Source organism: Trichosurus vulpecula, chromosome 2 (genome assembly GCF_011100635.1).
Source record: "Trichosurus vulpecula isolate mTriVul1 chromosome 2, mTriVul1.pri, whole genome shotgun sequence".
NCBI classification, from domain to species: Eukaryota; Metazoa; Chordata; class Mammalia; order Diprotodontia; family Phalangeridae; genus Trichosurus; species Trichosurus vulpecula.
Window position 1 is genome coordinate 16,035,488 of NC_050574.1, and position 23,635 is coordinate 16,059,122.

General features: G+C 52.9%; 2 protein-coding genes across 7 annotated transcripts; one reads left to right on the forward strand and one right to left on the reverse strand.

Annotated features, from left to right (window-relative positions):
- Positions 1-237: 237 nt before the first annotated feature.
- HRC (histidine rich calcium binding protein) lies at positions 238-3,362 on the reverse strand. Its single transcript, XM_036744260.1, has 6 exons — positions 1,774-3,362; positions 1,627-1,694; positions 1,291-1,359; positions 1,147-1,201; positions 578-614; positions 238-483 (listed from the first exon to the last, which is right to left on the reverse strand). The coding sequence occupies exons 1-6, from the start codon at positions 3,143-3,145 to the stop codon at positions 447-449; spliced, it is 1,638 nt and encodes a 545-aa protein (XP_036600155.1). The 5' UTR covers positions 3,146-3,362; the 3' UTR covers positions 238-446.
- TRPM4 (transient receptor potential cation channel subfamily M member 4) lies at positions 1,348-21,858 on the forward strand. 6 transcript variants are annotated; one of them, XM_036744255.1, is made up of 25 exons: positions 1,348-1,490; positions 4,910-4,977; positions 5,241-5,415; positions 5,673-5,853; positions 6,230-6,393; positions 6,497-6,680; positions 6,832-6,893; positions 7,308-7,511; positions 8,029-8,128; positions 8,657-8,769; positions 10,628-11,008; positions 11,189-11,308; positions 11,409-11,538; positions 11,973-12,118; positions 16,063-16,175; positions 16,423-16,500; positions 16,603-17,049; positions 17,935-18,148; positions 18,361-18,535; positions 18,652-18,829; positions 20,275-20,465; positions 20,568-20,700; positions 20,890-20,962; positions 21,046-21,139; positions 21,370-21,825. In XM_036744255.1, the coding sequence occupies exons 1-25, from the start codon at positions 1,488-1,490 to the stop codon at positions 21,372-21,374; spliced, it is 3,732 nt and encodes a 1,243-aa protein (XP_036600150.1). In that variant the 5' UTR covers positions 1,348-1,487; the 3' UTR covers positions 21,375-21,825. The 6 variants fall into 6 exon arrangements, 4 of the variants coding, with proteins under 4 accessions (XP_036600150.1, XP_036600149.1, XP_036600152.1 ...); XM_036744254.1 differs by lacking the exon at positions 1,348-1,490 and adding an exon at positions 4,227-4,545 and having other exon boundaries at positions 21,370-21,858; XM_036744257.1 differs by lacking the exon at positions 1,348-1,490 and adding an exon at positions 4,227-4,545 and having other exon boundaries at positions 18,016-18,148; positions 21,370-21,858.
- Positions 21,859-23,635: the final 1,777 nt, after the last annotated feature.

Genomic DNA, 23,635 nt, shown 5'->3' on the forward strand with positions numbered 1-23,635 from the left:
GAAGGAACCAGGTGTTCACCTCCCTGCCCTGTTCCCGGTCCTCCCCGCGGGCTCCGGTTTTTTGTTTTTGTTTTGTTTTGTTTTTTTGTTGTTTTTTTTTTTGTTTTGGTTTGTTTTTGCATGGGAGAATCCGCCGGGGCAGGGACTGGGGAGGGAGGTGGGCCGTGGGCTCCCTCCCTCCTCCTGCCCCCACCTCAGATGTCAGTGATCTTGGTGAAAGAAAACTGTTTCAAAAGACCCGCCTCCGCTCGTTTATTTCCTAGGGACCCCTGGATTCGCCCTTTCCCCTCAAAGATCCAGGCAGCCCTTCCCTCTTTGGGGGAACCTAGATGGTTCTCGCCCAGAATCCCAGAAATCCTTTCCAAGCTCCTGCAAGGATAGGGTTTATTCGAAATAAATAAGTGGGTGGAACCGGGAGTGGGGGTTGCTCTTTGTCCAGAAGTTCATCATGGCTCTGGGGTTTCCACCATCTCGGCCAAGGCTCTGTTGGGGTGGATTGGGGGGGGCGGGTAAGGGTTAGTCCCTGCCCTCCTCCGCCCGCCCCCACATACACAGTCCCTGCCACACTCGCACTTACTGAAACAGGTTGGATGAGAAGTGGTCCACATAGCCTCCTAAGGGCAACAGGCGGGTTGCGGTCAGCATCTGGACACCTCTGGCCCCAACCCCGGAGAGGTTCCTCCCATGAACCTGGTAGTATCTGGCCCCGCCCCCTTAGAAGCCCTTATCCCCCAAGAGGTTCCTCCAATGAACGTCCAAAGAGCTTCCCCAGGGAAGCCCCATCCTCAGGGAGGCCTCTTGGTCGGCGTTCGGAGCAGTCCCGCCCCCAGAAGGCTTCTTCCTAGAAGTCTAGAGACCTCCCACAGCGCAGCCCCGCCCCCAGGAGGCTCCTCCCAAGAACTTCCTGGCTCCGCCTCAAGAGCAGCCCCGCCCCCAAGAGGCTCCTCCCTGGAAAGACCAGGGATCTTCCGTCCTTGCCTCTTCTGGGCAGCCACAACCCTCAGGAGGCTCCTCCGGAGAATGTCCAGAGGCCTCCTGGCCCCGCCTCCAGAGCAGCTCCGCCCCTAGGGAGGCCTCCTGGCCCCGCCTCCAAAGCGTCTCCGGCTCCGCCCCCAGGGCAGCCCCACCCCCAATGCCCTTGCTTACCAGGGGCACAGACCGTCTCGCAGAGTAGAGGGCAGAGATAGCAGAACTGGCAGTGCTGGTGGGAACAGAGACAGACTGGGCTGTGAGAAGAGCCAGGTCCGCTGGGCGGGACTAAGGGTGGGGCAGGGAGGGGTGGTCTCTGACCTTGCAGTGATCACAATGCTCTCCCATGTTTTCCTCGTCACAGCGGCAGGACTCGCACTCGGTGCATCTCTGAGGAGAGGGGGTGGTGGGACACGGAGAGTCAGAGGCAGGGTCATACCAAGAGACAGAGACACAGGGAGACACACAAAAAGAGCGACATCCAGAAGCTGGAACCTCGGAGATAGTGATAAAGAGACATGGTAAACGCCACAGATCGGAGCCCAGACGGGGCGCCAGGCGGGGGTCTCAAGCTTGTTCCTGGGGAAAGCACAGAGCCCAGCAAGGACGGGACCCGCCCGTCCCCCCTCCCCGCCGCCCAAACACACACTCGGGCACCTTGCAGAAGCCGCAGTAATGGCACAGGGAGCCAGGCTGGTACTCCTCTTCCTCACGCTCCTGCTGGCCTGTGAAAAGAAGGCACAGAGATGTCTGCGGTCCGCCCCCATCCCTGCTCTCCCCGGCACTGGTCACTTGATCACTCACCCTGGCCTCTGGTCTTCTCCTCCTCCTCTTTCTCCTCCTCCTCCTCCTCACTGTTTTCTTCCAGGCTCTCCTCTCCAGGGCCCCTGCTGACCACTTCCTCAGAGCTATCTCTGGCCTCTGGGATACCGGCCTCAGCTTCCTCTTCTTGGTCCTCACTGGGTACCTCAGCCTTCAAGGACTCCTGGATGGTGAAGATTTCCTCCTCCTCAGCCTCCTCCTTGCTTCTCTGGTGGCCCTCCTCCTCCTCCTCTTCCTCGTCCTGGGCTCCAAGCCTCAGACCTCCCCAGTGCCCTTCCTCCTCAGAGGTGTTTATGCCTTCCTCCTCCTCCTCTTCCTCCTCCTCCTCCTGAGGGCCTGGAGGATCATGGTCACCATGGGCAGAGATGCCTCCATCTTCTTCCTGATCGTCCTCCTGACTGTCCTCATGCCCTGCTTCAGCAGAATTCTCCTCTTCTGACTCTCTATGACTCAGGGCCCCCCTCCAGCGCTGAGCTTCAGCTGAGATGGCTTCCTCTTCCTCCTCCTCCTCCTCCCCTTGGCCTTGGGGCCCTCTGCTGCCTCCCCAGTGGCTAGACTGGGCTGCAGAATCTTCCTCTTCTTCTTCCCCTTCCTCTTCCTCCTCTTCCTCTTCCTCTTGGCCTTGGGGCCCTGTGCTGCCTCTGTTGCCTCCCCAGTGGCTGGGTTGGGCTTCAGAGTCTTCCTCTTCTTCCCCTTCCTCTCCTTCCTGGCCTGGAAACTTGGCAGAAACTGGGCCAAGGTGCTCTTCTTCCATAGAGTCGTCCCCGTGGCTTACCCAGTGGCCAAGCTCTGCCGATGTGTCTTCTTCCTCCTTGTGTCCTCGGTCCCCAAAGTCCCTGTCACTGTGCTCTGTGGAAACACCCTCTTCCTCCTCCTCCTCCTCCTTCTCTTCTGGGTCCTGGGGCTTGTGGCCACCCCAGGAGTCCTGCTCCTCTGAGGCATTCTTATTGTCCTCCTCATCCTCATCTTCATGGCCTTGGGTTCTCTGCTCATCAGAGGCATCTTCTTCCTCCTCCTCATCCTCCTCTTCTCGCCCCCAGTGCCCGTGTTCCACAGACATATCCTCAGGGTGGCTGTGCTCAGCCTCCTTGTGATGGGCCCCCCAGAGCCCAGCCTCAGCGGAGGTGTCTTCTTCTTCCTCCCTGTGGTCTCCTGGACTATGACCTGGAGCAGCTATGTAGTGGGGCTGGTTTCCATCATCGGGGCCTCCTGTGGGGCTCAGGGCAGCATCTGGGGAGGCCTGGGCCTGGGCTCTGGAGAGGCTCCCAGGCACCTTGGAGGTTGATAGCAGGAAGAGGAAGAGGATGAAGCGGAGACCTGGCCAAAGGGGACCCATGAGGTCAGCCAGGACCATGGGCCCAGCCTGGGGCTCCACTCTCTGTGTTCCCTCTGGGCTTTCTCAGCTCACTGTCTCTCTGGGGCCTGTTTCCTTGACCCTCTGGGGCTACGGCAGTTCCTCTCTCTCTCCTTCCAGCAATCACTGGCTGTTGCTTTCTGACTCTGCCTTTCTCTTGGTTTCTCTCTCCTCCAGGTCCTGATGCCCTCTGAGCTCAGCCTCAGTGGGCTAGTCTCGGCCCCCACCCTCTCATTGGGCTAATTTTACCTCCAAGGCGGTGTCTATTCTGGGACTGGCCCCAGGCCCTGCCCTCCCCTCCTCTCCTTGCATATTCTCAGGCTGGGCCAATATCCAGGGGTTTGGGGAGGAGGGGAGGTCTCTGGGATTAAGGGGGACATCCTGCCCAGGCTGGTGACACAGTCAGCTCCAGGCTAGGAGCCCCCAGCTAGGGGTGGGGGGGTGAGGTCAGGGATGAGTTGAGCTCAGACGTCCCCTGGCCCTCTTGTCCTCTCCAGCTGAGAGCCCTCGGTGGACATGAGTTAAAAATACCCTCAGCATGAGGGCATGGGCAGGTGAGCAGGGTCTGGTTACAGGGACTCAGCTGTTCCCTTCCTGGGACTGGGCCTGGGCCCTCGGCCTCTCTGTCTCTGGCTTTTTTTGTATTTTCTGAGGCAGCAGGTGGTGCAGTAGAGAGAACACTGGGTCTGGGAGTCAGGACGACCCTCACTAGCTGTGTGACCCTGAGTAAGGCATTTAACCAGTGCCTGCCTCAGTTTCCTCAGCTGTAAAGTGGGGATGATAATAGCACCTACCCCCCAGGGTTGTATCAAGTGAGATAATTTGGGTAAAGTACTTGGCATAGTGAGTGGCACATAGACACTTCAAAATGCCTATCCTTTCCCCATTTTCTCTTTTTTTCTGGTCCCTGGCTTGGGCTAAACTTTGCAACCAGAGCCATTCAGGGCCTTAGTGATCTTGGAGCCCTACCCTATCACTGGACCAGGAGGGAAACTGAGGACCAGAACCCTCATCTCCATCTTGGCTGTCTCTCAGCATCTCTGGATCTGTTTCTTTTTCTCTCCAGGTTTCTGTGCATCTCAGTCCTTGCCTCCACCCACAATGATCCTGTCTCAGCTCTTTCAGGCTGGGTGGATGATCTTCCTCAGTCTCTCTCCTGTCTTTCTGTCTATCCATCCCAGCCTCTCCCTCCCAGGGACAGAGATGTGCTTAGCCATCCTTTCCCCGCCCCCGTCCCCGCCTCCTGGGAGGGAGGACTGGAGGAGGCAGGCTGGAACCTGAGCAGACGGGGTGGGGTGGGATGTGACGGAGCTGGTTCTGGGCTGGGCAGGGCTGAGGAGGGTGAGGCTGAGGCTACTGCAGAGACAGCAGGAGATATGGCTGGGCCTGAGAAGGAGCAGGTACTGGTCAGGTCTTTTATAGGAATCCTGGATTGAGGGTTGAGCGGCTGGGGCCCTGAACAACCAGCTGGTCTTGGGACCCTGAATGGGCAAGGTGCCCTGAATGCCCCTGTCCTCTAGAGGAAGGGGAGTATCTGAGGGCATAGATGCCCGGATCTGGGAGGGAACCGGGGAAGGGCTGGAGCCTGGACACCTGGGTCCCCGAGAGGAGAGGGGATGGATCTGAGAGCTTGGACATCTGGACATCTTTGTTGACTGGTGGAAGTTGGGGGAGGGGCTCCCTGAGGAAGCCTCTGGGACAGTCTGGAGGGCAGGATGTCTGAGGGTTCCTGGTCTCAGACCGTATCTCTACCCCCTTCCCCAGAGCTGGATCCCACGAATCTTCAAGAAGAAAACTTGTACAACCTTTGTGGCTGATCTCAGTGATCCTGGGTAAGGCTGAACTCAGGAGTCCTGAGCCCCCGCCTGTTGTTCCCCCCTCAGGGAGGGCCTGGGACCTGGTAGTAAGTAGTCAGTACCTGGTATGACCTGGTGCCTTTGTGGCTGCCTCTTGGTTCTCCTGTCTCTGTGTCCTTGAACCTGGAGCTCCTGTGTCGCTGAGGCTACTGCAGGAACCTCATCTGGGTACTTGGGTCCCTCACTCTGAGGGTCCCTGGGTATTTGAATCCCCGAGCCCCTTTCTCTGGCCCATGTAGGGGCAACCGATGCCAGTGTGGTCACCGCCGGGAGTTTCACCCTTCTGTGGCAATAGAAGATGCCTTCGGAGCTGCTGTGGTCACAGTGTGGGATGGGGATCACCACACCACAGAAAAGCCCACTGATGCCTATGGAGACCTTGACTTCCATGGGGCTGGTCGAGGTTTCAGCAAGGTGCCGCTCCCCTGAGACCCCCTCTCGCCAGGCTTCTCCACAGGTCTTCCCAGGGACCCCCTGGTATCCCCTATTTCCCATGCAGCCCCCTTCTCCCCCAGGTTTATCAGTCCCAGGACCTTGCGGGGAGGCAGCCCCACTGGACAAAGCAGTCGCTAAGGTTTAGCTAGCCTTTGGGGTGGGGGTGGGCAGAGTGGAGAGGTGACTTAGGAAAGATGGTGAGCTCCATCAGTGCTGTGTCTCTGTCTCCCTGGCAGTTCATTCGGCTGTCTGACCGCACAGACCCTGCTGCAGCCTATGCCCTGGTCACCCACACTTGGGGCTTCCCACCCCCCAACCTCGTGGTGTCTGTGCTGGGGGGCTCTGTAGGCCCTAGGCTGCAGCCCTGGCTCAGGGACCTGCTGCGTGGAGGGCTGGTGAGGGCTGCCCACAGCACCGGTGAGTCCTCTCCTCCTGTCCGGCCTGGTGTACCCTAGTGCCCACCCCACCCCCATCTATACCCTGCCACCATTTCTAGCTCAGTGATGCCAGAGTCAGGACCCGAGTTCCAGTTCAGCCTCTGACTTGGCGTCACTTTGGCAAATTGCTTCAGTTCCCCTGTTCCTCTGTTTCCCTTTCTGTCCAATGTGGGATTTGGAGGAGAGAGCTCCCAAGGTTCCTTTTAGTTCCAGTTCTGTTCCTGCCTTTGCATGACTCAGTCCATATCCTCCAGGATGTGTGTGATGGGGGAGGGAGGAAGGGAGGAGAGGCAGAGAGGAGTGGGCAATGAGGCTGGTCCTGACCCTTGGGGCCATGGGGGCTTCCTCCTGCCCAGGGGCCTGGATTGTGACTGAGGGGCTCCACGCTGGCATCAGTCGTCACGTTGGGGTGGCCGTGCAGGACCATAACACAGCGGGCACAGGTTCCACCAAGGTCGTTGCCATGGGCGTGGCCCCCTGGGGTGTAGTACGGAGGAGGGAGGCCCTCATCAGCCCCAAGGTAAGTCCCTGCCCCAGCACCTGGGTCCTTCCGTTTCAGGTCTGGGGCTCTCTGGATGGGGAGGAGACACCAGGGTTCTTAGTGTGGTGTCCCTCTGCCCCAGGGCCTGTTCCCTGCTCAGTACCATTGGCGAGGAGATGTTGACGATGGAGCCCAATACTCCCTGGACTATAACTACTCTGCTTTCTTCCTGGTGGATGATGGGACTTACGGAAGCTTTGGGGGTGAGACACGTTTCCGAGCCAAGCTAGAGTCCTACATCTCCCGGCAGAAGACTGGAGTTGGAGGTGAGCCAGCATAGCTGGGAAGGCAGCCGGTACTCAGACTGAGGGGCTTCCAGGAGGGTGTGTGGTGATGGCATCCTTCTTCAGAGGTTGGCTGGGATGTTATGTGGGGACCCAGGATTCCAGAGCTCCACCTGCTCTCATCTCTCCTCAGGCACTGGAATCGACATCCCTGTGCTCCTTCTCCTCATTGAAGGGAATGAAAAGATGTTACAGGTATTTGGGAGGTGGGCTACCTGAGTCCTTGAGAAAGTATGGGCTGGGGGGTAGGGGTACCTGGGGGGGGGGGTAAAGGCTGGGGCAGGGGCGCCTGGGTCCCTGAGGAGGTGAAGGCTGGGGGAAGGGGTGTCTGGAGGAGTGAAGGCTGGGGATGGAGGAGTGCCTGGGGGGTAAAGCCTGGGGGCCGGGATCCCTGAGGGTTTGAAGGCTGGTGGCAGGGGTGCCTGGGTTCCTGAGGGGGTGAAGGCTGGCTCAGGGGCACCTGCATCCCCAAGGGGAAGGAGCTGGGCACAGGGGACTGATAATCCCTTGACAGGGTGAGGCTGGAGGAAGAGTATTTGACTCTCCAAGGAGGGTGGGAGCTGGCCTGAACATCTAAGAACGTTTAGTCCCCAAACCTACTCTCCCCAGCGTGTGGAAGATGCCACCAAGGCTCGGCTGCCCTGCCTGCTAGTGGCAGGTTCTGGGGGTGCTGCTGACTGTCTTGCTGAGACATTGGAGGAAGCCCTGGCTGTGAGGGATTCCTCTTCCTCCTTTGGGACCCGAAGTATAGGAGTCAGTGAACGGATCCGGCGCTTCTTTCCCAAGGGGGACCTTGAAGTTCTTGGGGCTCAGGTATGAAAGCCTGGAGGATTCAGGTGTGAGGGACTTGGGGTCCCAGGTATGAGGGGCTGAAGGGCTAAGGTATGAGGGGCTGGGGGTCTCAGGTATGAGCACCTAGAAGACTCAGGTATGAGGGGCTAAGGGGCCCAGGTATGTATGAGGGGCCGGGGAGTTCAAGTATGAGGGGCTGGGAACCTATATTACTGATCTCAACTCTACATACATTGAATGACCTTAAACAACTATCTTTGCCCTAAAAGCCCCAGCCAATTCAATTTCCAGCCCCCTGAATTTCTTGTCTTCATCTGGCACCTAATAGTTCCAATAAATTTTAGGAAGAAGGTTCATAGTCGAAAATGAAACCATATCTGCCTTCAGAAAACTCATCTTCTATTCATATGTGGGGTTCTCAGGGGCAGAGGGACACCACATAGACAGTCCGTCTCATAGGGGACCAGGCTCGGAGCCTACCAGGGCCTTGGGGATGAAGGTCTTTGCTCACCCTGCCTTCCCCCTTCATCCTGCACAGATAGAGAGAATCATGACTCATCGGGAGATGCTGACCGTGTATTCTTCTGATGATGGTCCCGAGGAGTTTGAGACAGTGGTGCTGAGGGCTCTGGTGAAGGGTGAGGTTCCACCTCCTCCTCCTCCTCTTCTTCCTCCTCCTCCTCCTCAATCTCTAGGGTCTCCATTTCTTCTGGGGAGCCTACAATTGCCACATCTGCCCCTCGGCCCTGCCTCCTTCCTTAGCCCTGAGCCTCGTTTTACAGAGGGGTCATGGGACAGTCCCATTCCTGCTGGGGATCCTGACTCTCTCTCTCTCTCTCTCTGCCCTGCCTGTCCGCCATTCTGAGCTTCCTTTCATAGCATCTCACCCAAAATTGTTCCTTGTCTCCTGCTTTGGTCCCTTGTTTTCTCTTCCTGAACTCAGAACCGTTGTAATTAATTTTTAAAAATGTCGGTGAGGTGCCACAACTCCATTCTTGGAATTTGAGTAGCCTTCTCCGCTAGAGGCCTGAGAAGGTCCAATGCCTGCTGCCATGTTTTCTGGAGTCTACCACTTTAGGTCCATTCTAGGATAATGATACCCTCCTCCCTGCCACTAGAGGCTGGACTGATCCCTTCCCTTCTCTCCCATTCTCACCCCTGGCCAGCCTGTGGCAGCTCAGATGCATCTGCATACATGGATGAATTACGTCTGGCCGTGGCCTGGAATCGTGTGGACATTGCACAGAGCGAGATATTCCGAGGGGACATACACTGGCGGGTAAGGGGGCCAGGGGAAGGTAGGAAAAATGGAGGGAGATGGAATTGTGGGACAGGAGACTTCTTCCTTCCCACTTCTCTGTTCCATGTGGAAAGCGCCCTGGACCTACTGTCAGGATGATGTATGAGTTCCAATCTGGCCTTAGACACTTACTGGCAGTGTGACCCTGGGCAAGTCACTTAACCTCTGTTTACCTCAGTCTCCTCACCTGTAAAATGAGGATCAAATGAGATAATATTATTCCTTCTGATTTCTTTTATTCCTTTTAAATTTATTTTTAGTTTACAAAATTCAGTTCCACAAGTTTTTGAGTTCCAGATCTTCTCTCCCTCTCTCTAGTCCCCTCTCCCCACCCAATATGTCATGTAATCTGATATAGGGTCTACATATATCTTCACATTAAACATATTTTCACATTAGTCAACTTGTAAAGAAGAATTATAACCAATGGAATGAACCAGGAGAAGGAAGAAACAAAACAAAAAAGCAAAGAGAGAGCAATAGTTTGCTTCAGTGTGCATTCAGACTCCATAATTCTTTCTCTGAATGTGAATCGCTTTTTCCATCATGAGTCTTTTGGAGCTGTCTTAGGACCTTGCATTGCTGAGAGGAGCCAAGTCTATCAAAGTTAGTCAGCACAGATACGATGTTTCAGTAACTGTGTACAATGTTCTCCCAGTTCTGCTCCCCTCACTCAGCAGCAGTTCATATAAGTCTTTCCAGGTTATTATGAAGTCCGTCTGCTCCTCATTCCTTAAGAGCACGATGGCATGCCATTACATTCACATACTGCAGCTTGTTCAGCCATTCCCCAATTGATGGGCATCCCCTCGATTCCCAGTTCTTTGCTACCACAAAAGTAGCTGCTATAAATATTTTTATACATATGGGTCCTTTTCCCATTTGCATGATCTCTTTAGGATACAGCCCCAGCAGTGGTATTGTTGGGTCAAAGGGTATCCAGTTTTATAGGCCTTTGGGCATAGTTCCAAATTGTATGAGATAATATTTTTAAAATGATTAGCATGGTACCTGACACATAGTAAATGCTACGTACATGTTAGCTATCATCATCATCGTTATTATTAGTCATACTGGGTCTCTCAGTCCCTTGGTCAGTGTGTTCATGTGGTCCATCTCTTTTGCTGCTCCCTCTCTCCCCTTATTCCTGGTCTGTTCTTCCAAATCTGAGCCTTTCTCTCTAGTCATCTATCTCACTATTCCTGCTCTGATTCGGCCTCATATATGTATACATACATACATACGTGTGTGTACTTACACCTGTGTACCCACATGTATGTGTATGCATGTATAGGTGGGGTACCTTGTAGATGCACACATTATACCTGTGTGTATACACACAATACACGTATATCTCTCCATCCCTCTGTGTTGGCTCTATCCATTCATTTCCTTATCTCTGATCTATTTGTCCCCTATCTATGTCTGTCCATCTCTTTCTTGATTTGCTTGGGCCATCTATCCTTGTCATCCTCTGGTCTCCATATCAGGTATACCCTGTCCTTTCTGTCCATCCATCCATCTATCTATCTGTTCCCCTATCCTTATGTGATAGTCTGTCCAGTCCATCCACCTATCCCCATGTCTCCAATCCTCTCATCTCCCAGCTGTGTCCCTTTGTCTATTTTCTGTCTGCTCCTTATCGATTCATTTCTGTCCATTTCTCTCCATCCTTCCCTATATTTGTCTGGTTCTTCCATTCCCTGCCCATGCTCTCATCTCTCTGTCTGTCCTCCTTGTGTGTCATCTGTCTTTCTGCCAGACGTCTGCCTGTTTATCTGTCATCTCTGGTCTGTCTGTCCCATGTCCGTTTAACCATTCGTCCCTGACTTTTCAGTCTTCGCACCTCGAGGTCTCCCTCCAGGATGCTCTCGTGAATGACCAGCCAGAGTTTGTGCGCCTCCTCGTCTCCCGGGGTCTCAGCCTCAGTCACTTCCTGTCCCCAGCCCGGCTGGCCCAGCTGTATACGACTGCTCCCTCGGGCTCCCTGGCCCGACACCTGCTGGACCGTGTAGCCCCTGGTCCTGGGGCTGATGGAGGCCGCAAGGAGAGCTCCGCCCCTGGTGCCCTCCCGGCCTCCCCTCTCCGAGAAGTGCACCTGCGGGATGTGGGGCGGCTTCTTCGAGACCTGCTCGGGGCCACCTGTGCCCCTCAGTACCGTGAGGACACTGCAGTGGATGACATGGAGCCAGATCCTTCTGGGGGCCACCGAGAGAGTGTAAGGACCAGATGGGATAGGGGCAGCACAGTGCAAATGGGCCTGGATTTGGAATGGGGATCCTGGTGTCAACCCTCGGCTCCACTATCATCCCCATGGGACCCTGGAAAGGCCATTTAATGAATGGCCCCAGGAGGCCTCAGCACTCATCCTGCTCTGAACCCACCTTTGTCTGCTCAGATGTGCCTCCTGATGGACCCTACATGGGACACCACCCTGGGGCAGGCCCCCTGGACTGACCTGCTGCTCTGGGCCCTGCTTCTGAATCGGGCTCAAATGGCTGTGTACTTCTGGGAGATGGTGAGGTTTGGCTCTTGGACCATGGGATCTGAGCAGGGAGTGTGCAGGAGGAGATGTGTTTGACCAGTATGACCCCTGACCTGTAACTCTCCTCTCCTAGGGTAGTAATTCAGTGGCCTGTGCCCTGGGTTCTTGCCTCCTGCTTCGAGTCTTGGCCCGCCTGGAGCATGAGGCTGAGGAAGCTGCCAGGAGAAAGGAACTGGCAGCCAAATTTGAGGGGCTTGCCATGAGTATGTATGGATCTTTGAGGGCTGGGAGGGGCAGGGTCTCTGGGACTGGCCTGGGGGAAAAGAGGTAACACTTTGGGTGATGGAGCCAGGAGTGGGGTTATGAGGACAGGCGAGAACGTTGGGAGCCTCAGTAGTAGGGTCTAGGATTCTCCCATCCCTGGGTTAGCATTGTAGAATATCACTGCCATATCATGTGTAGGGCCAGGGACAGGACCCTTACCCTCTCTGCCCCCCAGTTTAACTTGACTGTAAAGCGAGTGGTTCAGAATCGAAGTCTTCTGAGGCCCTTCCTGGCTCTCAATCTCACAGTCCCAGTGATTCCTGGAGCATAGATGGGGGATACATTTCTGAGGGCATCTCTAAGGCGGGTGCTTCTCTTGAGGTGGAGAGAGGCATCCCACCCTTGGTCCCAGCCTCTGTTTCTCTTTCTCTAGATCTGTTTGCAGAGTGTCACCGAAACAGCGAGTCCCGAGCCACCTGCCTCCTCCTACACCGGTCCCCACTCTGGGGGGGCGCTACCTGCCTCCAACTGGCAACACAAGGTGATGCCAGGGCGTTCTTCGCACAGGATGGGGTGCAGGTAAATGGTGTTGGAGCTCAGCTTAACCCCATGGAGAAAACCGCACCATCTATACGCAAACATAGGAAGTCCCACCTTGTAGACACTGAGGGTGGCCCATCTCTCCACAGGGAAGGTCCCACCCCTTCAATGTGGAGAGTCCTGCTCCCCCATACACAATTTAGTCCAACAAATATTTGTTGATTTAGCATCTCTTCCATGCCAGGCACTGAGGGTACAAAGATGAAAAGAAACAATGCCTCCCCTCCACAAGCTTACATTTTAATGGGAGCAGAGGGCACAGACACAGACAGGGACTTAAGGAAAGATGGGGCTTTCAGTGGGGGACATCAGGAAGGGCCGAGCCAGGCTGTAGATTGCCATGAAGAAATGGCATCTCAGCCTGGAGAAAACAGGCATCTCTCTCAGGCCGTTTCGTCTTCACAGTTGGGTTTCCACTGGTGAGGACAGAAACTGAGATTTGGGTTCAGGAGTCAGGAAGGACATTAGCAACTGTAGTGGCTAGAGACTGGCCTTGGAATCAGGAAGACTCATCTTCATGAGTTCAAATCCTGCATCAGACACTTCACAGCTGTGTGACCCTGGGCCAGTCACTTCCCCCTATTTGCCTCAGTTTCCTCATCTGTAAAATGAGCTGGAGAAGGAAATAGCAAACCACTCCAGCATCTTTACCAAAAAGACCTTGGATGGAGTCATGGAGAGTCAGATGTGACTGAACAACAACATGAAAAACATGAAGAAAAACTTGTGTTGGAGGAGGAGAAAGAAGGGCCCCTGAAGGTGGTCTGACAAGGGTTAGACACGTGTCAGTATGTGAAAGAATGAAGGAGGACAGTGAGGCCTCCAGGGTCTGAGGTCATCCTGGGCAGCTGTCACAGTCATCCAGTCAGTCAATATGCATTTATTAAGTGCCTACTATGTGCCATACATGGTGCTAAGTGGGGCTTAGCAGCTGTGCATGGAAGAGGACCATTAAGAGCTCCTACAAGAATGAGCAAGGACGGAGTGAAGAGAGAATCTCACAGAGTGTGGGATGTTCATGTTTCCACCATAGCCAAATGACTCCTGTCTAGGCTCAAAGGGCAAGCTGCTCTTTATGTGAAAGACCTTCAGGATGCCTCTCCACATAGTAGGGTGTCACGGGGAGTGAATCATCCCTGGAACACTGGGAAGAAAGATTTCTGGGTGAAAACAAAGGAAAGATTCCAAAGAGGATCCTAAGTAAGAGCCTGAGGTTGGAAGGTGGAAGAGAGGGATGAAGGAGAGAGAGACAGTGACACACACACACACACACACACACACACACACACACACACACACACACACACAGAGAGAGAGAGAGAGAGAGAGAGAGAGAGACAGAGACAGAGAGAGATGGGGAGGAGGGAGAGAAGAGGGGGAGGGAGAGAGGGAGGGGAGAGACAAAGAGAGACAGAGAGAGAGAATAACATGGAAGAGTTAGAACTAAGAAAGAGACCAGAGGCTCTTCCCAAAGGAGAAAATCTCATTGGCCCTTGAACGAACATTTCCACTGATCCCATCAGGTGAATGTCTCCTCCCCAGTAAGGAGAGAGGAGTGGTGACCTATCAGGGCCAGTATCCAAGAGAACCTCCCAAGGTGACTCTCAGGTGATCCTGACCAAAAGGAACCTAGAAGATGTTGCTAAGGATTATGATGTCCTGGGGGAGAATCTGACGAAGAATGACTTCAAATGGTACTAGTGAACAGAATCTAAGAAAGGGAACAGAAATAAATGAATAATGCTTAGCTTTTATAGGGTGCCTTAAAATTTTCAAAGTGCTTTACAAATGCCTCATTTTATCCTCACAGCCACCCTGGGAAGGGGGTACTTTTATTATTCTCTTTTTATGGTTGGGGAAACTGAGGCAGTGGTTACCTTTGGCGTGTAGGCTACATTTTCTTTTGTTGACTGAGTTTCTAAACTAATAGATCAGAGGAATGCTGAAGATGTAGTTTAGTTTAGTAAGAGAAAGTCTTTGGGGACCAGTTGAAGAGATGTGGCTGGACCATGCATTGGTCTCATCTGGTTGAACAAGCAGACTAGAATTTGATTTGATGTCAAGTTGGGAGAAGGTCTCCAGTGGAATCCCCTGGGGATCTGTGATATGGATGCCAATAAAGAGAACTTTACTAAGCAGATCTGTAGATAATACAAAGCTGTGGGGGAAATAGGGGATGACAGAGTGAGGATTGATGACATACAGATGGGCAAGAACATGGGGGCAGATGGAGTGAGATGAAATCTGACCAGGATGTGGGAGTCAAGGCAAATCATTCAACTTCTTGGGGTCCTCAGCAAACATCTCACACTAAATTAGAGACACATCGGTGGAGAGAGGTTTTTTTAAACTATAAGTTTAATAAAATGTATGATATAGAACTCCATTATTTGGTGATTCAGAACATGGAGTAGAACTCTCCCCTTTCCTCACACAGGACTAAGAGTTTCTTCTGCACATTAATTTCTGTGTGACAAGGTGAAGTAGATCATAGATCAGGAGCCTTTGGGTTCTAGGAAGCTCAATCCTTTTACATTCTGTGGCTACAAATTGGCTTTTATGAAGGTCCTCCCACCTTGAGGACCCCAGACACGTTCTCTCCCTTGGGTTGAAGAAGAGGGCACCAGAGGAGACAGTGCCCCGATCCTTTCATTTTACAGCCAGAAGGACCAGAGGAGGGGTAAACCCCATGGCGTTCAGCCTTGGTCAGATCACACTGGAAGCGAGGGATGGGACCAGTTGTACTGTTTAGGAAGGATAGTCAATGGTCATCCAGAGGAGATCCTCCAAGAAAGTCCATAATGATGGCAGACGGCCTCCATATTATGCCAGATGAGGATGTGATGAAGGAAGTGGGTGTGTTTAGGATGGAGAAGAGAAGGCTTGGGAAGGAGTCAGGATGGATATTTTTCAAATATCTGAAGGGCTTGCTGGCCCTGGAGGGCAAAACCAGCGAAAATGGGAGTAAATTCATAGGGTCATAGATTTGGAAGGGAACTTCTCGTTGTTCAGTGGTTTCAGTCGAGATCAACTCTTCATGACCCCATTGGGGGTTTCCTTGGCAAAGATACCATTTCCTTCCTCAGCTCCTTTTACAGATGAGGAAACTGAGGCAAACAGGTTGCAGTGACTTGTCCTTATGAGGCTGTATTTGAACTCAGGGCTCCTGACTCCTGATTCCAGGGCTGTAGCCCCACCCTCTTCTATAGAGATTAAATGATGTGCCAACAATAACACAGCTAGTAAATGTCTGAGGCCAGTTTTGAAAATGCCTGGAGTCCAGGAGATGGAATGTCTTGTTTGTGAAACAGCCCAAAGGCCAGTGTCAGTGGCTGACTGAGTGTGTGGAGGCAGTGTGTAAGGTAGAAGAAGACTGGAGAGGCAGGAGGGTGTCAGGCTATGAAGCAGAGAATTGTATGCTGGATCCTGGAGGCAATGGGGAGCCATTGGAGATTATCGACCAGAGGGTGTCCTGGCCAAACCTAGGACTGAGGAAGATCCCTTTGATAACTGAGTGGATGGTGGACTGGAGGCAGGGAAGCAGAGTGAGGGAAGGTGTGAGGGTGGGAGGCAAGAGGCAGCTCCCAGGGGACAGAGGAGAGAGCTCCAAGGCATCAAGGGCCTTGAAGACCAAGGGACAGGGAGAGGAAGGGGCTCACAGTGACTAGCCTCTACTTTCTCATTAAAAGTGCTCTGGGAGGTGGGATGGAGACTGAGTTAGGGAGAATTACAAGTACTGCCTTGAAGCTGTGAGGGCTTCTCTTCCTCACCCTGTCCCGCCCCCCACTCCCACTCCCTCAGGAATTGACTTCTCACATGTCTTTGCTGAGCCCTTGGGAGGGAGGGAGATTGACTGCTCCTTCCTGGGTTATCTTGGGGCCATGGAGATCCTCAGGGTCCTAACCCCCATCCCTTGCCCTCAGTCCCTGCTGACCGAGAAGTGGTGGGGAGAAATGGACAGCAGCACTCCCGTTTGGGCCCTGGTCCTCACCTTCTTCTGTCCCCCATTCATCTATACCAACCTGATCAATTTTAGGTGAGACTCCCTGACCTTCTCCACCCTGGTGTTTGGCCCCATCCCTGCCCCCGAGAGGCCCCCTGCATGCTGGGACTGAGCATAATCAGGGCACCCTCCCCGCCCTGAGCTTCTTTGGTTTCAAATTCACAACAGGACAGCTATGGTGCCTTTAGGCAAGCCATAAGACCTCTCTGAGCCTCAGTTTCCCCTTTGATTCAATGGCCTCCAACTCCTCTCTATTTTCCCCTTTACCAACTGCCTGCAGACCCATAGATGAGGAGCTGCTGAAGAGAGAGCAGTGGGGGCCAAATGTGGATGGCATCAACAGTGAACGCCCCTCCGGGTGAGGACCAGGTGGAGGTTTTCCCTCTGAGCCTGTGGGGGGTGGGTCCTAGTTTGGCCAGGTTTAGGGGTAATCTCTGCCTTTCCCACGAATGCCCTGCAGGCTGGTAGACTTCTCAGAGAAGCCCCAGAAGCCAAGGACCAGGACGCCCTCAGGGGCACGAGGGAGCTGCTGGTGCCCAGATCAGCTGCAGTGGGCCCGATGCCTCCGTCGCTGGACCCAATTCTGGGGGGCTCCGGTGACAATCTTCCTGGGCAACGTGGTCAGTTACCTCCTGTTCCTCTTGCTCTTTGCACGGGTTCTACTGCTAGACATCCAGCCCGAATCACCCACTGCCATCGAGTTCATTCTCTACCTCTGGGTCTTCACGTTGTTGTGTGAGGAACTTCGACAGGGCCTGTCGGGGGGCTGGGGGAACCTTGGGGTTGGCACGCCCTCAGGGCCTGGGAGGCTGCCTCTGAGTCGGCGGCTTCACCTTTACCTTGCTGACACCTGGAACCAGTGTGATCTCATTGCCCTCGGCCTCTTCTTTGTGGGTCTCAGCTGCAGGTAAGTGACCTCTGACCCTGTGACTTCAGGTGGGGAGGGCCTATCCTCTCTACTTTCTTTGATGCCCCTTCTCCCTCAGGAACTCCAGGCCCCTATGGTTTCCTCAGAGTGGCATCCAAACCTGTGTCTTTCAAAGCACCAACTCTTCCCTAAGCCCTCTTAACTGAATCCAGCCTTCCCTTCTGCTTTAAGGACAATGTTTACCCTCTCGCTTACCCTCTGGGCCTTGAAATACCTGTTTCCAGCTGCTACTTCCTTGGCATCTCTGATTGTCCTGCATGTTCTTGCCCCTTAGCTCAAAGACCTTCCCTGAGATGTCCTGCTGGTCTCTCACTGGGATGCAAAAAATGTCCCGTGGACCCTTTGACGGATTGATATTGGCTGTGTGAGCCCTCTGGCCTACCTGGACCCCTTTCCCCTCAACCCAGAGACAGCTTTAAACATTGAGAGATTGTCGGAGCCAGAAGGAATCCTAGAGATCTTAGGGTTTTAGTTAGCAAATGATGCCAGAGGAAGCTGCATCATAAAGCAGCCTCCCACCGTCCCAACTCCCATCAAATCCAATGGTCTGAGGCTCATGGACCCAGTTTACCGAGAGAGAAATGGCTTTGGAGGGAGAGGGGAAAGGCCACCCAGGCAGTAAGGAGAGGAGCTGGCACGTGGATTAGGTTCTGTGCCCCTGAGAGGGTGAGCCTTCCACATTTTGCTCGTAGGACTTTGTTAGGCATTTCTCCAACTCTTTGTGACCCGGGCTGTGGTAGCTGTCCCTGATCTGTGGTTCAAGTTGCTCCCCCACTGCCCAGTGCGGCCTGTGCTCCCCCAGTCCAGGTTCCCAACACCTCCTTCTCCAAGGGAGACACATCTCTTTCACCTCCCTATTCTCAGGGACTTTCTGAGAGACTTTTCGCCCCAGTACCCGGCAGATGGGTTTCTCCGGTGGCTGTTTTTCCCTTCCTTCACGCACAGGCTAACGACGGAGCTGCACCAACTGGGCCGGGCAGTGCTCTGCCTGGACTTCATGGTCTTCACCCTGCGGCTGCTGCACATCTTCACAGTCAATAAGCAGCTCGGACCCAAGATTGTGATTGTGCACAAGATGGTGAGGGTGGGGCTGGGCAAGGCAAGAGAAGTGGGAGGGGGGTGGAGGGCAGGGAGGGGGCAAGAGGAGAAAGGGGAAGGGGAGGAAGGAGAAGAGGTGTAAGGGGTAAGGGCAGGGAGAGAGGAAGAGGAGAAAGGAGGGAAGGGCAGATGGGGGGGGAAGAAGAAAGGTGGTACCTGCTGGTTCCTCAGACCCCCTTCCCTATCCTGCAGATGAAGGATGTCTTCTTCTTCCTTTTCTTCCTGGGTGTGTGGCTTGTGGCTTATGGTGTGGCCACTGAGGGGCTGCTCCGGCCACAGGACCGTGACCTGATGGCCATCCTAAGACGGGTTTTTTACAGGCCCTACCTGCAGATCTTTGGCCAGGTCCCCCAGGGAGACATGGATGGTGAGTAGGGCCTTCCAGGCATCTCTGTGTGTGTGTGCCTGCATGTCTGATGTCTCTGGATGTTTCTGTGACTGACTTTGTCCCTGTCTCTGTCCCATTTTCCTGGCGGCCCACAGTGACCCTGATGCAGCAGGAAAACTGTTCCAAGGAACTCGGCATGTGGGCCCGGCCTCCAGGGTCCCCCTCAGGCTCCTGTGTCTCCGTTTATGCCAACTGGCTGGTGTTGCTGCTTCTGGTCATCTTTCTGCTGGTGGCCAATGTGCTTCTGCTCAACCTTCTCATCGCCATGTTCAGGTGCCCAACCCTGCCAATGAGCATACAACAAACTCAGCTGGGTGTTCATCAAGGGTCTAATCAATCAAACCCTGTTGTCCTTCTTTCATCTAATGACCTCCTGGCCCCGTCAAGAAGCTCCACACCTCTTCTCTCCTTGATCCCACAATCTCCTCAGGCTATCTGTCATTTATCTCCCCTCACTTTCAAGAAGCTGCCATCTCACTTTAACCATTATGTGCCTCAGTTTCCTTATCTGTAAAATTGAGACAGTTACCTGTAGGCCCTACCTCAAAGGACTATCTACACCTGAATGTGATGCCAGCCCCCTCCACACCCCAACTCAGCCTTACCAAAGACCCTCTGAAGGATTTGCCCCTTATGGTTGAAGGTACCGCCCACCACCTTGCCAGTCTCTTACGTTCTTAGCTCCAGAGTCTTTCTCAACTCCTCACCTTCTGCTGAGTCTTCTTAAATTTCTTTTAAGTATTATGGATGTGTTATGTGCTTACATTACACACTTACAGACACTCCCACTGACATAAAATAGGTAAGTGCTGTTGCCCACTTCAAGATCTCAACGCCTTTCTCCTACCTGGATTTCCTAATTGTTAGCTTCCTAAATGTTCTCCTTCTTCCTGACCTCTCCCCCTCCTATCCAGCTGCCCAACAGCTACAAAAGATGTGTGCCTTCCTGAGACACAATCTGATCAGATCAGACCTTCCACGCTCAAAAATATTCTGTGGCTCCCAATCACCTCCAAGTGAGCCCGGCTTTGTGAGGCTTCTCAGTCCGGCCCCCTACTTTCTCCCAAAGGTCTCCCAAGGTCTTTCCATTTCCTTATTTCTCGTCTTATTTTCTGTTCACACTCTGCTTCCCACATCTGCCTTAGCTAGACCCCTCTCACACTCTCCCTCCTCCAAGGCTCAGCCCTGGGGCTCTCTTCTAGGGAAGCCCTCCCTTCCCTTGCCTGCTTTTACTTTCCTATGTCCGCATTATACAGAAGTTCCTTCAAGGCAGAGAGTGCTTTATTTTTCATATGTTCTGTGCCTAGAACCTTATAGGTGCTTAAGAAATGTTTGTTGAGTTAAATTGTCCACATCCTACTAACCACTGACTCTCTGCTCCAAAGACTTCTCCTCTGATCCAATGACTTCCTTCTATTAAATCCTCACTGTGCTGACCTCTCACTCCAAAGACTTTTGACCTATTGACCAATAACCTCTGACCCCTGTAACCCATGATTCAATGATCTGTGTTTGAGCTCTTCTTGTAACTACTGCCTCGGCCTTGACTCAGTGTGACCTTCGATGTCTGACCTACTGATCCTTGACCCTGATGATCTTTGACCCAATAACCATTTTATACTCCCCATTTGACCACTGATTGATCCATGTCTTTTGATTAAATGATCCTTAACTATTGATGAGTTGCCCTCTGACCCTCTTGCCTTCTGGTCCCGCAGTTACACCTTTGGAAAGGTGCAAGGAAACAGCGACCTATACTGGAAGTTTCAGCGCTATGGGCTGATACGAGAGTTCCACAACCGCCCAGCCCTGGCCCCACCCTTCATCATCTTCTCCCACATCCTCCTCCTGCTGAGGCATCCCAGGTGCAGCCTCCACCAGCGGATCCCCCCCTCACCAGAGGACTTCAGTAAGTTTTCCTGGTGGTGGGCTGGGGGGCAGGGCTCTCCAGCAGATGATCTCCCAGGTGTCCTGGGGGCCCAGGGCTGAGCCCTTTCCTGCCACCCCCCAGGGCTGCACCTGTCTGACAAGGCAGAGAGGACGTTGCTGACCTGGGAGTCTGTGCAGAAAGAGAACTTGCTCCTTGTCCAAGCCCGGGACAAGAGGGAGAGTGATTCAGAGAGGCTCCGGAGAACCTCTCATAAGTGAGGAGGGAGGGAGGCCCCTCGAGGGCAGCAGGTGGGGGGAGACAGGGGACAGCTCTGAAGTGAAGGGATGTCTCTTTGGGTGAGAGGTCTCTGAGAATGAAGGCTCTCTGGGGTTGGGAGATATCCCTGGTGGGGCAGAGATGTGGCAGAGGAAGGGACTTTTCTGAGCTTCCCTCCCAAACACAGGGTAGACACAGTCCTGAAGCATCTGGGTCAGATTCGGGCTTATGAGCAGCGTCTGGTGGGGCTGGAGCATGAGGTAAGAGGGAGTGGGTGGGTGGGTGGGTGGGGATGGGGGTCTGGGTGCAGCCATCTCCTCCTCTGACCCCACACTTCTACCAGGTCCGTCACTGCAGCCAACTGCTCAGCAGGGTGGTTGAGGCTCTGAGTCGCTCTGAGCTGATCTCACCAGCCGTCCCCACTCAACCCCTGAAAGGTCAGCAACCCCTGCCCTCTTCTTGCCCTCTCCCTGCCCCTGGCTCTGGCCTTCTTCCTGCCCTGGTCATGTCTGCCTTCTATACTCCCCTCTCCAGTTTTGTCCATATTTTGTTTCCTTGCTTTTGTATTACTCTCCATCCCTGAGTCACTCTGGGTCTCCATCTTCCTGTCCCAATCTTCTCGTTACCCCTGGCTTCCAGGTCACTAACTCCTTCATCTTTCCCACAGAATGAACCCTTGGGGCTGGACACCAAAGGACTCCCATCCCCTTGAAACACAGGACTCAGGGCCATCCTTCTCTGTCCTTCAAGTTCAACCTATCAGGGACAATCTCCATCTTCAGGTCTCCAGTCTAAAAGGACCCTTCCATTTCCTAGGGGCCTCTCAGGGAGTGATCTTTCACTCTCTTGGACCCTCTTTACATGGCCATTTCAATCCCCAGGAAGATGGCCACATTGACAATAACCCCATCACCAAAAAACCATCACCAGGTGCCTCCCCCTATCCGCAGTTGTCCAATCTAAAATGACCCCTGCCCCAGGCAGCAAGATCCAAGTCCAAGGATCAAGTCTGAGGATGACAAAGAGGCATTCAGGCAACCCTGGACTGTGGGGATACCTCAGGGAACCAGGGCCTGGGTCAGGGCCAGGGGTTCTACCCCTCTCCCCAGTGTCTAAAATCTGCAAAGGCTGTAAATAAAGACCAATTTGTAAGATGCTGGGAGCAATTTCCTTTTTCTTTTTTGAATAGGATAACTAAATGGACATGCAGATTAGGAAATGCTGTAGCCAGACTTTGCCAAGATTGAAGCAAAGCATCTGACAGACTTTCATATGATTCCCACGGACAGTTGTGGGCTGGAAAAGAGTACAGTTGGGTGAATTTGGTATTCACTGAATGGCCAAACCCAAAGAACTATCAGGAATGGTTTGGCATCACTTTGAAGGGAGGACTCCATTGGCGTGTCCCAAAGATCTATGCTTGGCCCTCTGCCGTTGGACATTCTTATAAATGACTTGGATAAGGGATAGACAATATGGTCATTCAATTTGCAGATGACACCCAATTGGGTTGGTCAGTTAACGTATCGATGACTAAAGCGGGATCCAAAAAAAGCTCTCGACAGGCTAAAACACTGAACTGAACATTGCATAAGATGAAATCAAATAAGGAGAAATGTCAAACTTTATACCTGGGAGTTTCAAGAGATCAGCTTCCCAAATACAAGATGGCAGAGGTGTAGGTTGATGGTAGTTCATCTAAAAAATGTCTGGGGCAGTATCTGTGGCTCCAGATCCAGTGCCATGACTTCCACTTGCTCTCTGAGCCCAAACTGAAAGAGAAGGGGGTGGGATAAGGTATAAGGAAAGGATTTTTCAGGAACAGAACTGCTCCTGATCTGCTGGTGGTAAGAGGCTCACCATAGAAGCCTTCTCTCTCATAGAGCTTGAGAACCCTCAGGCTAACCATGCCTGAGAACTACCCTCGGGCATCCTTGAGAGTTCATCATAGTTCTGACCTGGGAACTTGTCTGTTAGAACTGAAAAACAGATCCATGTTCTCCCATGGCAGCAGCTGGTGGTGCTTCCCCTGTCTAGCAGCCACAAGTTTGTGCCTTTTAACTGAAGCATCAGGGCGCCAGGGTAGATGGAGCCAAGCTCAGTCCAGTTGGGAGTATTTCATCACATATCAGGGGCACCTGTAGTATGAGGTCATGAGCCTCCTGCATGCATACCATCCTAGGATCTAGGGTGATCCCTAGGCTTTCCCCTAAACAATATTCTCTTTGTGGGAGGGAGCCCAGTCTTTGTCCACTTTGAGGCCTTGGTAGGGGGCCAAAATGAGGACTCACTTTCCCCTTCATCTGGGGAATGTGGAAAATATTATACTATTTTGTATCATTTCTAATTTCAATCAGACCCAGAGCCTGAATTAATGAGTAACTGGATGAAGATCCAGGACCTGGGCTTCTTTGTTCTCTCTAAAAGTTTGCTCAGGCAATACCCTTACCTCTGTCAACAAGGCCAGATTAGACTGACCTAAGGACATTACCCTAACCCCAAGAGAGATTACCTTGCTTAATATTCTACAGGTATATACTATGTTATGGAATGTAATGAGACACAGAGATGCTGGGCTGTAGTTTCAACTGACTTTTGTCAACATCCTTTACAACTCTATTCCATTAAGGAAAATCCTCTTCTTGTATCATGGTTAAACATACATGGGGGTCATAAAAAATGAGGTAATACAGGCTTGCTAGCTCTGCTAAAATTACGTATATAAGTTTTCTCATTGCTTTGTTCAGGCAGCCGGAGTTTATACTCTGACTCCTTGTACGTACAAGTAAGCTAGCTCCTCTATGCTTTAAGGGAAAATAATAAACAACATGGATTTTTCTATCACCTAGCTCTGTTGTTTCCTTCAACCAAATTTTCGGGTTTAACAGTTATGGTGCTGCGACTTTCGGATGGAAATGATGGAAACGGGACAA